This window comes from Pelophylax lessonae, assembly GCF_965119305.1.
Source record: "Pelophylax lessonae genome assembly, chromosome: 1".
Taxonomy (NCBI): Eukaryota; Metazoa; Chordata; class Amphibia; order Anura; family Ranidae; genus Pelophylax; species Pelophylax lessonae.
Window position 1 is genome coordinate 745,527,356 of NC_138768.1, and position 13,579 is coordinate 745,540,934.

At 41.9% G+C, this 13,579-nt stretch overlaps 1 protein-coding gene across 1 annotated transcript in view; it reads left to right on the forward strand.

Moving 5' to 3' along the window:
- CORIN (corin, serine peptidase) overlaps positions 1-13,579 on the forward strand; it is a gene marked incomplete at its 5' end in the record, with an annotated part of 372,660 nt that overhangs the window by 311,655 nt on the left and 47,426 nt on the right. The window contains 1 exon segment of the mRNA XM_082265807.1: positions 2,030-2,152. Within this exon segment, the coding sequence (XP_082121933.1) occupies positions 2,030-2,152 (123 nt within the window).

Genomic DNA, 13,579 nt, shown 5'->3' on the forward strand with positions numbered 1-13,579 from the left:
CTCTCTACACTATCCAAAACTAAAAATAGAAAAATCTTGCCTTAGTTACACTTTAAATAAAAAAAATAAAACTAAAAGAAAGTAGATATATAATGTTACTAACAACTACTACTACGTTAAAGTTTTTCTAATTAAAGCAGAGTTCCGGCCACAAAATCGACATAATCGATTTTGTGGCCATCCCCTTCCTATTTGTCACCTGAAAAAGAAATGGATAGTTAGTATTTTTTTTACTTACCTTGTTATTGTAGAAAAATATACTCACCTTTCTTCCACTTCCTCCCTCTGTGGCCGCGGCCCGTGCCGTCACTTCCGGTTTGCAATGATTCCTGAGAGCTGAACGTCATCGCTCCCAGGAATCAATGCGCCAGGACCGGCCCGCTCGTCACTTCTGGTGCGGCGCCGCATTCCCTGCTAAACAGCTTCTGGGCATGCCCAGAAGCTGTGGAGGAATGCGGCGCCTCACCGGAACTGACGAGCCGGGCCGGTGCAGGCGCATTCTGGCATTCTGGGAGGAAGAGGACACGGAAGAGGATGCAGAAGAGGATCGAGCTGGCTTCAGCTGCCCACATCTGAGATGGCAACGCTGGAGAAGAGAATTTAAAGGTAAGTATTTCTTCTTGCAGGTAAGTGCGACCCGGGACAGTACAGAGGCTATCCATTGTGGAATGCACTAGCCCTGACTGTCCCGGGGGTATTTTTATTGAAAAAATGTTTTCGTGGCTGGAACTCCGCTTTAATTAGAATTAGCATTTGTGGTAGCAGAGATTCCCCATAACTTATTTTATTTAGCAGGGGCGGTGAACTGTGGCTTTATATTTCACTGCCATCACCACCTGCAGGTGAAACCTGGTACCGCATCCCAATATTAGTCTGCCAAGCATATAAAAATAACAATGGAAAGCTGCAACAGTAGGGTTGCCGCATCATCCCTTTAAACCAGGACACACATGAATTATACAGGTTCTGTGGCTGATTAATGTGGTGATTATTCTCACTTAATGCCTTATGTGCATTATATTAGCCTTGAACCTGTGTAATTAATGTGTCCTGGTTTATGATCAACAATACCTCTCAAATTGTGAGTAAGCAAGTAAAACCCATTTAAATATAGTGCCTAATGCACTTTGCAGATGAAATAAGGCACAGCTCTGAGGTACATGTTTAAAAAGTGTCCAAAAGTAATGTGTTCTGTCATTTTTTTTGTAGTGCTGTGAAAAAAAAAAAAAATACAATATTAACCAACACAAAGTAGGGCAAATTGTATGAAGATTTAGGAAGTGTCAGGGCTTGTGCACACTGGGCTTTTTTTCTATCTGTAAAAGCACCTCTATGTTAGCCTATGTGTCCATGCACACATAGGCATTTACTGTACAGGCATACTAGAAGAGGAGTATTCACAGGCTGAAAAAAAAGACATCACCAGATCATTCAAGGAAGGAGCTTTTTGGACAGAAAAAATGATGCACCTAAACGTATGGTATTGTGTCTAAACGTGCCTAAACACAAGACACGTTTAGCGCTTGAGTATTCATTCATTCAAGTGGCCAGAATAATAATATTCTGGACTACGGAGTCCAAAAATGCTTTACACATTTAACGTGTCTTAACTCCAATCGAACATGCAATAGGTGGCTTAAGGCAAGCTTAAGCTGCTTTTTCCTGCCAGGAGTAAAAGGTGTTCAGAGGACAAATTCAAACACTCTGTGTGCATGAGCCCTTAAAGTGATCTTAAGATACCGCTGTAGATTTTTGGCTGCCCCAGACATTTATGTAAATATCTAGCCAGGGTTCTATCACTGCAGCCTGCTACCTTAGGTGTCCAAGGCAACACCCCTTTGGTATGATCTTTTACACAGAACCGTTTGTTTTCCTAACCTAGATTTGAATACTGTCACTGCGTGTATACAAGTTTATAAGAGATGTGGGTAGTAGGGTGTACAGCCCTACAGGATAAATAACCAGTTCTTCACAGTTTATGTTTAATACCTGCTGTGAGATATAATTCATGTTGTTTTTCCTATGTCAGGGGCCCATCAATGACAGTGGTCACACCAGATTATCATCACTACGAGAACAATAACTGGCTGCATTTAAAGTCTGATTGGAAACTACAAAATGATTCAACCTTCCATGAACTACTTATAAAAGGGTAGGTAATGTGCAAACTGATAATGATGACAGAGGGTAGGTAGTTCATGGCGTTGGAGCACTGATATCCTCGGTCAGGTTTCCACCAAGGGTCTAGTTTCATGAGGCGCAAAGCTGCATTGGTTTCTGCAACAGTCCATAAAATTGGTACATCAGTTCGGATCAAATTGAAACAAGTATATATTTTCTTGTATGGAGAGAACCTATGACTGTAAAGTGCGTTGTAGAGAGAAATTGATATGAAGCGCTGAACATACTCTGTGAAGTATTGTATAATATACTATTACTTTATTCCCTCAGCTCATTCATGCAAACCCTTATATTGCAGTCCAGTAGATTTTCTGCTTCCTCCTCTGCGTGTATACTCAGTGTACAGTATCTGGCGTGGGGGCCTACCATGTGTGTGCAGGAGGTGCGCACACTGGCCAGAATATTTATAATCTTTGAAATTTAAAAAATGATGTGTCGCTTTATGAGATTGCCTTTTCAGGTGGAAATGTGCACAGTGAAAATAGTCTAAAATGGCTCAGTAAATTCCTTCCCACTATCTGTACAGAATGGAGGTCCCCGGCCTATCATAGCTCAATCAACAACATGGAATAAAATAATTGTCCAGGGGCCACACCATAGCTGGGTACAAATGTGCAGATAGCCAGCTTTTCCGTCTCAAAAAACTGGTCATGATAGTTAATATTGTAGCTTGAAATGCCCGTAGACTATTAGACTACCAAAATCAATTTATCAAATCAATTTCTTGCTTTTTATATTTTGCATAAAAAAATAATGTTCTTGTTCTTAATGCGCACTGATGGATACTAGACCCTAATGCTGGCCATACATGGATTTGTTTTTTTTTATCAGCCAGCGGGCTGGTCAAAAAAAAATTGAACGTATTACCCCATCGACACAGGCGAGGTGAATGGAGAAAAATCTTCCCCGCTGTGTTATTGTATTCTGACAGCTGAAAACTCCGCTATCAGAATACGCTGATACAAGGTTGCAGCCAATTGGCTGCAGCATTATTTGAATAAAAATTTTCCAACAGGCCTAATCATGAGTATTGAATCATTAGATCGACTTTTCAAGAATGGGAACAGCTGTGGATAAATCAAAAATTCAGCCAGTCCTTGACGAACTGGAATAGTTTTGACTCATCCATGGCCAGCTTTAAAGAAATATTGTACCTTTCCAATGCAAAGCAAATCAACTGGTTTACATAAACATCACCTCCCTAGCAGCACTTGAACACCTTTGTTTTGTTCTCCAGCCACTTTGTTCAGCTGCCAACAGTGAAAAATGTAAAAGTGGAAAAACTTTCATTTTTATACCCAGTTTGTAAGTACTATAAGTACTGTTTACCATCGTTCAGAAACCTGAAAACAGACATTATTCTATTATGGTAGGTATCTAAAGTCTCTATTTTTTTCCTTCAAGAGTCCTAGTCATGCAAGTAGGCATGTTAAATGTCTTAAGAAGAAATGTTTCTTTGCTTTAGTCATCAAAATCTGTTATGTCCCTGAGTAAAAATGGATTTTTAATTCAAACTTACCTGTAAAATCCATTTTTCAAAGTACATCACGGGACACAGAGCCATAAATCATAACTAATGGGTTATATAGCCACCTATAGGTGAAGGACTCTGGTAACCAACCAGAATTGATGGACCCCTATATAACCCCTCCCATACAGGAAGTACCTCAGTTTTGTAGCAAGCAATAAAAGACCCCATAGAAGAGTGGAGGGACCTCTGTGTCCCGTGATGTAATTCAAGAAATAGATTTTACAGGTAAGTTTGAATTAAAAATCAATTTTTCTTTTCGTACATCACGGGACACAGAGCCATAAATCATAACATATGGGACATCCCAAAGCAATACATTTAAGGGGTGGTGGACACCAAAAAATACCTCCATCTGCCCCCAAAAGAAGGATCACACCACCGCCTGCAGAACACTGCGGCCATAAGCAGACTCCTCCTGGGTCCAATCATCCACTCGATTGAATGAGTGAACGTATGCACCGAGGACCAGGTCGGGGTCATGCAAATCTGAGCCATAGAGGCTTGATGTCGATGTGCCCAAGAGGCACCTACTCCTCTGGTAGAATGTGCCTTTACAGGAAAAGGAGAAACCTTTCCTACTAAACCATACGCCTGGGTAATAACCTGGCGAATGCAACAAGAAATCGAAGATTTAGATGCTGCCAACCCCTTTTTGGGGCCTTCTGGCAGCACAAACAAGCTCTCGGTCTTACGATTCTGAGCTGTTTCCTTTAAATAAAACCTAAGTGCATGCATTACATCAAGAGAATGGAATAACTTTTCCTCCTCTGGGTGAGGATCTGGAAAAAAAGAAGGTAGTATATTGTCCTGATTCAAATGAAAAGCGGACACTACCTTGGGCAAAAAATCAAGAATGGCTCTTTACAAGAAAGAGCTGCTAGTTTCGATACTCTGCGATAACTTCAGCTAGAAATCAAAAAGACCAGTTTTCTAGTCAAAAGATCCAGGGGAACCTTCCCCCAGAGGTTCAAAGGGTTGTTTCTGCAAAACTGCCAAAACAAAATTTAAGTCCCAAGAACACAACAGTGGCTTCACTGGTGGAAGCAAACACAATATTCCCCGGACAAAGGTTTGAACCAACGAGTGGGAAGCGATCGGTTCCTGGAAAAAAAATGATAAAGCTGAAATCTGCCCTTTAATCCTGCTCAAGGCTAATTTCATATCTACCCCTGCTTGAGGAAGGATACAATTCTCCCAAAAATATATGTTCACACCAGGCAATGTAGGATTTCCAGACCCTGTAATAAATATTTCTAGAGACTGGTTTAATGCCTTTAATCAGTGTATGAACTGCAGGGCCCGATACACCCTGCTCCTCCAAGATTAAGGCTTCAATAGCCAAGCTGTCAAATTTAGAGACTGTACAGCAGGGTGGAATATCGGACCTTGAGAGAGCAAGTCCAGGCGCAGTGGAAGAACCTAAGGCCTCCTCACTGCCAGCCTTCGGATTTGTGCATACCAAATCCTCCTCGGCCATGCCAGAGCTACCAGAATTACTGGTTTCCCCTCTAGTTGGATACTGCACAACAAATCAACTGCACTGGAGGAAAGGCATAAATCAAGGAATACTCCTCCCAAGGAGTCACCAAAGCAACCACTCCAACTGCGAGTGGATCCCTGGTCCTGGATACAAATCTCTCCAACTTGTTGTTGAACCTGGATGCCAACAGATCTACAGCAGGGATCCCCGAGCATAGGCAGATCAATTGAAAAATCCTGGGATGTAAGGACCATTCCCCCAGAAACATCTGTTGACCTCTCAAAAAATCTGCCTGCCAGTTCTCTATTCCTTGAATGAACACTGCTGTCAGGCATGGCACAAACTTTTCTGCCCAGGACAGGATAATATCCACCTCTTTCTGGGCTGACCGACTCCTTGTGCCTCCTTGATGGTTGACATAAGCCACGGCTGTGGCATTGTTGGATTGCGCCCTTACAGGGTGACCCCGAAGTCTGGGCGTCCAAAATGTCAGAGCCCGGCTGAGTGCCCGAATTTCCAAAAAGTTGATAGGGAGACGACTCTCTAACCAAGACCATTTCCCCTGGACGGTAGCTTCCTCCAGAACCGCTCCCCAGCCGGAGAGACTGGCATCTATAACCACTGCCCTCCAGGTCACTGGAAGAAATTATTTCCCTTCTCCAAATTTCTGGCCAACAACCACCAATTCAGACTGCCGTACTCTTGGTAGCAGAGATATGGACCAGTCCAAGGACCGAATGTTCCCGTTCCATGCAGACAGAATGTTGTTCTGCAAGGGTCTGGCAGGGAAATGAGCATTGGGAATTGCCTCGAATGTAGACACCATCTTCCCCAGTAACATCATGCAAAGACATATAGAAGGATATCTCAGCCTTACTATAGACCGAACCTGATCCTTCAGGTCTGAGACCCTTCTTGCTGGCAAGAATATCTTTGCCTGGACCGTGTCGACAAGAAGCCCCAGGTATTCCAGACGCTGGACTGGCTGTAATGCTGACTTTGCTAAGCTCAGTATCCAACCCAGACTTTCCAAAAATTGTACTGTCTGAAAGACATTTCGGTTTAGAGCCGACGTCGATTGATCTATTAGTAACAGATCGTCCAGATATCCTATTACCAATACCCTTCGGGACCTTAAAACAGCCAATACGGGAGCTAAGATCTTTGTGAACACTCCTGAAGCTGTGGCTAACCAGAAGGACAGGGCCACAAACTGAAAATTATGGTTTCCTATGGCAAAACGAAGAAACCTTTGATGGGCCTGACATATAGGCACATGCAGATATGCATCCTTGATGTCTATGGATGCTAGAAATTCCTCTCCCTGCAGGGAGGCTATGACTGAACAAATTGACTCCATGCGGAAGGAACGAACGTTCAGAAACTGGTTCAGAGCCTTGATATCCAAAATAGGTCTCACATCCCCATTTGGTTTGGGGATTATGAATAGGTTTGAGTAAAAACCCTTGAACCTTTCATTTTCTGGAACCTCGCTAATTACCTTCTGAGGTCTAAGCTGGTCCAATGCCTGAAAGAGAGATCTTTCTTTTAGGGGATCTGTTGGTATTCTTGACTTCACAAACCGAGGATGCGGGAACACCCGAAATTCTAGCTTGTATCCCTGTGAAATGGAGGAGACGACCCAGTTAACCTGAATCGACTCCATCCATACCCCTGAGAACTGCAGGAGCCTTCCCCCCACCCAGGCAAGTGGGGGCACCCCTTCACTGAGAGGGCTTAGAGGAAGACTTGGCTGATCTCTGGGCCCAGGGCTTTTTCTGACCTTGCGATGAAGGCTTGGGTCCGGGTGCAGACGGTTGAGGCCGTTGCCACTGCCTGGAATCGGAAGCACTGGTATTATGAGTGCTGGGGGTTTTAAAGGAAGGATGCCTGCTCTTCCTCCTTACAGGTAGCAACATACTCTTCCCCCCGAGATCTTTTGGATATACTTGTCCAGATCATCACCAAAAAGGCATTCTCCCTGAAAAGGGAAGTTAGCCAGTAATTTTTTACATAATAATTCCGCAGACCAGCTCTTTAACCAAAGGATTCTGCTCATGTGCACTGTCATCAGAGCAACCCGTGACTTTGCCTTATGGAGTCCGTAAGAGCATCTTCTGCAAAACACAAAGTGCGAGGTAGATCTGACAGATCTTCCACAGACTCTCCTTGAGAAGGAACTGTCTTGGACACTCGCTTCATGCGGTCTTTCAAAGACTGACACACTCCTATGGCTGCTACTGCGGGTTGTACTGAAGAACCTGCAACCGCAAAGGAGGCCTTCAGTAAAGATTCTAACCTTTTATCAGCTGGATCTTTAAAAACCTGGGCATTATCCACAGGACAGGTTAAATTCTTGTTAACCAAGGAAATGTCCGCATCCACAGTGGGAATTTTCCATCTCTTAGTAAACTTATCCTCCATAGGATATAACAAGGAAAACCTTCTGGGAGGAACAAACATCCTGTCAGGATGATCCCAATCATTATACACCTCTTGCTGCAAGAGCAGATGTGTGGGAAATGTCCGACTCTGAGGAGGGCACAATGAGTTCAGGGAGGAAAAAGAGGTTTCAGTTGTCTTCCTTGGTAACATAGGCTGTGGCAGAAGTACACAAAAGAGCTACTATGCCTGACAACTGTAATAGCTCAGATTGGCTAGTTGCCTCTGGCTTATCAGGAGGAGTAGACACAGTGGAAGCACGACTAGGACCTTCAAGGCCTAACGGTGGCATTATGCTGCCCTTTCCAACTGTGCTCCATCCAGCCCTTTTTCGGGCAGACATTTCTTTATAGCAAGACAAACTTGAGGTACTAACTTTAAAGTGTTCTCAAGGCTTGTGCCAAGCTTATACAGCATAATGCAGACAGCACTGATTATCCTAAGATACAGGACCTGTTTGTGCCAGTAACATACACCCACAGTGACTCACGCAACCCAGCTGCTGCTACTCTGTGTCCCCTTCAGCCTCTGACAGAGGCTAGCACGTTGAAACCAGTTCCTTTAATTTGTGCCTTTTTATGTTGAATAGCGCATGCACTGTGTGTATGTGGTGTCCGCGTGCACGCCATTGCGTTTGAACCCGCCTTCCTATGCAGCGAACGCCTGGTTATAAAAAGCTAAGATTCCCACGTGCGTGAACAATCCTTCACCACAGACATGCTAGGAAGCGGGAGACGAACATGTGGATGCTTAAACGCCAAGGCGAAAACAGCAAACATGGGGTGAGAGCAGCTTAGGCTGAATCTTGTTAGCCACAGCTGATACCTTTTCAGGTGATCAACTCAGGGTAAGAAACAGTGTAACAACATGTTTAAACATACTTTAAACATGCTTTGCATAAACCTGCTACAATAAATGTAACTACTAGCAGAAATACACTTGGCACAAGTCTCTGTAATCCTATTAAAGGGAACGGTGCATAAAATATTTACAATTTGCAATTTTAACCTTTTAAGGTTTGTATGCTGTGTAAATATTTAAAATGGACTCACCAGTCCCGCCGCAGGAATCTACTATAAGCAAGAATCCAATCTTCACCCATCACTGCGAGCATTGTCTTGGAGACCTTCAAGGACTGGGTCCCCTATATAAGAGTGAGCGCACCCTGCACAGAGCATCTTTGGTGTTTGGTATTCCAAGGGTCCAGATCCCAGGGTCCAGTGCCTAAAAGGGACAGCATTACAGGCAAAACCTCATATCTGCTTTCCGAGGTATGGGTACCATCTTTTTAGTCCATTGACTGTTTTATATGGATCTGATAGCTAACACCTTAGATCCAGTGATCTTTGTTTGGGGTATGTTAGCATAATCTTCTTTCTTCTTCTTTGAAACATAATAAACATGTGGAGCATCTCTCCACAGCAACCTTCACCTTTTAGACACTGGCAAAAAAACTGTGATACTTCCTGTATGGGAGGGGTTATATAGGGGGTCATCAATTCTGATTGGTTGCCAGTGTCCTTCACCTATAGGTGGCTATATAACCCATATGTTATGATTTATGGCTCTGTGTCCCGTGATGTACAAAAAGAAAAGTAATTACAGCAGTGTTATTATAATCCCCATTCATATTTAAAATCATTGTAAAAATTTTATTGTGAGGTCATAATTAGTTATGACACTGAATGCACATAACGGCACAATTAAATTGTCGGCATTATTGCCAGTGTGTACAACTTTTATGTGTGCTATTATTGCATCAGTTAAACATTATTGCATCAGTTAAACATGGGCAATATTTGTGTTTAATCCTAGGAATAATCATTACTAAAAGTTTGTTGATTTTAAGTGAAGTATGGATTTTGCCAAATAAAATATTAGAAATTAACTTAAGATGGGAACACCCTCATAGATCTGCTTTATATTACATTACACAAAATGCTCAAAACGTTTGTACTGTATTCAAGTAATTAATATGACGCTGGCAGCTCCACTAAGCTATTGTATGATTTAGCAGAAACAATTCCAAACTGAGGTTTTTTAATGTTGTTGTCTAACATCTCAAAGCAAAAAGAAACAACTAGAAATGACAGCAGCAGAGAATTGATTAAAGTTTGGGATTAATAAGGTGACTCTTTCACAGTTCATATCGCTCCTAATTCCACCAAAGACTGAAAAGCAGAAAAATTCCCTTTTAAGCATTGTGATGTGCTGGCTGAGAAGTGTGCTGCTATTTTGAAAAATCAGGATTGTTCATGTCTTTCTGCTTTTTTTCCCCAATCTTTCTGACATGTTTTGTTCCTGTTGTGTTTCTGTTGTGTTTCTAAGCTGAGGGACATAGCAGAATTTGCTCCACTGGGCAAGCACTAATAGCTCTGGTCATCCTTGCTGGATACCTCCATGTGGTGTCCCTGACACTTGCAATGCCGTGGTCTGGCAAATGGAAATCTTCCAGCTCCAATTTTTTTGGAAATGTCATATAACATAATGCTAAAAGTTGCAAAAGAAGCTAATGTTAAGAGATGTGAAAAGTTGTGTCCCAATGAAATATGTCCTTTAGAAACAACCACTTTTCACAATGCCCACCAATCAATGCAGAACCATAGCACAATTTCCATAATATACTTTCTTTAGCCTACAAAAATCTGCCCCTACCATGAAAGGGCTAGTTGGTTGTGGTGCCCAGGCCAAAGTTTCCCAGTCCTCCTATTTGGACTCCAGTTGTTGTAATAGTGACATCTCCTGAGACCTGCATGCTTGGCCTGAATGTAACGGAGACAATCACCGTTGACAGTCTTCATCGGTTAGCTGAACTCACTAAATGCTTGGCATCCACAAATATCTTTATTGAGTGCAGGAGAGTTGAGGCAAACCATATAATGCAGTAGATGTTGATATTAGTGTTTGAAGGTCAAAACTGAATATTTCTTTCTGAGCCTCAATGCAGGAATAATACAGGAACTCATAATGAAGTAGGAAGGAAGATACACCATATAAGAAGGAGGATACATAGACAATTGAGTGTAATTAAAACAATAAACAAAGAGTGACAGCATAGCCATAAACAATTAAATACTTGCAGACTACCTGCCTGTAATGTACTGTGGACGGGTCTCTCGTTCAGGCAAAGTGACATACTTGTACGTTGCTGCCTGTTGCTGGGTTTAGAGCATGCACATGCGTGACCCCCTTACCCTCCAAGTCGGCACCCATTCTGATTGTACACAGCAGGAGTTTGTCAGCAGGTGAGGATTCATGGTCGGGACCCGCTGATCGGCTGTGTCCAATCACAGCCCAGAGCCCTGTGTTGATAATCAACACAGGGCTCTGTACAGAGGGAGCGATTTCTGGGATTGGAAACAAAGAGATTTTTAGTAGAAAGCAGCACATTTTACTCACATTAAACAGTGTTAGGCACACATTTTACCCTTTGATTTCCCTATATGTTGATCCCTTCCCAGCCAGTGTCATTAGTACAGTGACAGTGTATAGTATTATCATTGATCACTGTATTAGTGTCACTGGTGATGTCAGTGGCAGTTAGTCAGTGTCAACCCAATGTAAGTAAGTGTCAGATTGCTCACCACACTATTAGTCCCAATATAAGTCACTGATCACCGCCATTAGTATTACAAAGGTAGAATCAGCGAGGTAGCCATTTATGGACCCTCCTGGAACACCCTTCTTAACTATTATAAATCGTTTGCACATCCATTTTGGGCTGTGTTTTTTTCTCTTTTTTTTTTTCTTTGGGGAGGGAACTTTGATGGAGAAGCTGGGTGGACTTTTGAATGTGAGGAGGAAGACCAGAAAAGATACCCATGTTTTTAAGAGAAGGGTCTATTTTCTCTATCTTTTTGTCTTTGTATGCGAGAATATCTGGAAATTATATGTATATTGTGGGGTATTTTGAATAATTTTTCATGTGCATATTTCAAGAATTCGATCATGAGTTTGATTGTTTTGTCTTGTTATGTTTTCTTTTTCTTAAATTAAAAAAAAAGCTTAAAACATTAGTTTTAAACAACTTCCAAATCTTTGCAAACTCTAGGTACATAGAGAACTCTTTTGGTAGTTGCATTGAAATAACATTTTATTTATTTTTGGCAGTTTTAGATAATCACAACTGCCGTAAGATTAAAGTGTATTCACTGTATATAAACATTTTATTATGTTTTGGATAGATTAGGGAAGGGTTATAACTAATATTAGAATAATATACAGTAAAAAAGGCATATTAGTTGATTTTAAAATGCATTGTTTTTAATGCATTGTTGTGTGGAGGACACTGACATCAATCTAAAGTCTCGCTGTGTTTTAACACATGATAAGTAAACCTTATCTATCCTTTTTTATCATATCTTATCTCTTCCAGATTTTTTTTTTGCTGTTTGTGAAGCATTGGAGAAATTTCTCCTGCACTTCCAGTCCCAGAGACACAGGAGGAAGTTAGAGGAAATCTCCCAGAGTGAGATTTTCCCAAGGAAAAAATCAATTGATACCAGACCCTCATCCTAGATATGGAGGACACACACAAAATAAATACCAGAACCTTATCTAGACATGCAAGGTTCTGGTATTTGGTGGTGGGTGTGCCAGGAAGTGGCTGATTTAGTGGTAGTAGTAAAACCACCACTAAATGGATCATTTCTGCCTGAAGCAGGGTTCAGTTGGGTGAAAAGATCAAATAGCCTGTTCTGAGAAGGTCAAACAGCGAGAGCCTGGGTCAAACTCTCCACTGACCTGAACTTGAAACTCATCCTTACCTATTTTCTATCTTGATGACAACCGCCATCAGGACAAATAGAGTGAACCTCCCCAACAGACAACATTAACAACTTGAAAATTAAAAAAACCTGCTCTCAGTGAAAAACTGAAAACAAAACAAAGAAATAAGGTGTCAACAGCAGCACTCACTAGCATCTGAATATAGCAATACCTCTAGGATCAATGGATAAATACCATGTTGCGCTGTCCCTTTAAAATAATACTGTCAAACTCAATGTGAATCTGCAACAAACAAATCAGTAAAGATGATAAAAAACAAAACCATGCAAAAAATAAACATATCAGTGAAGATAAACATGAATATAATTGTATCAAACTTCAGTGTATACATGTGAAAAACACTTCTAAATGCTCAAAAAAGTGTCCATCAAGAAAAAAGTGCTGTGTGATTCACAACTATGTCTTCAGTTTAAAGCTTTGGTGTTTTCACCACCAAGTGCACAATTATTGCTTTCCGAAACTAGGACCCCAAAATGCAAGAGGTCTTAGCATTTAGACCAGAGCACTCCAGGGATGCTTCCAACCTGGTATCAGCCACCCAGGTCTCAAATGAAATCAATACAAATGGTATCCCAGATAGATAATAAAACAGAGGAATGTTAGCCCCCGTTCACATAGGGGCGACGCTACTTCGCGCCGCGACCTCGGAGCGGCCGCCACGGACTTCATAACATTGAAGTCTATGGCGGTCGCCTCCTGGTCGCCCCAAAGAAGCTCCGGACCCTTTTTCTAAGTCGGAGCGACTTGTGTCGCTCCTATTAGAACGGGTCCGCAGCTTCCCTATAGGAGGCGACCTACGGCGACCTGTGAGGCGACCAGGTCGCCTCACAGGTCGCCTTAGTGTGAACGGGGGCTTATAGTGTGGCATGTAAACATCCTGTTTATTTCAGAGCTTCATCCAATGTGTTTCATCACAACCAACAGTGTCAGTGGACAACTGAGTCCTGAGTCCCATGACGACGTTGATTGTGACAAAACGCGTTGGAAGGCTTTTTTGTGCGTTTATTAGTGTTTTTCACATGTATACACTGAAGTTTGACACAATTACTGCACAGTGTATTTTTATATTTTCACTGATATGTTTATTTGTTGCACAGTTTAGTTTTTTTTTATCATCTTTACTGATTGGCTTGTTGTTGATTCACATTGAATTTTAA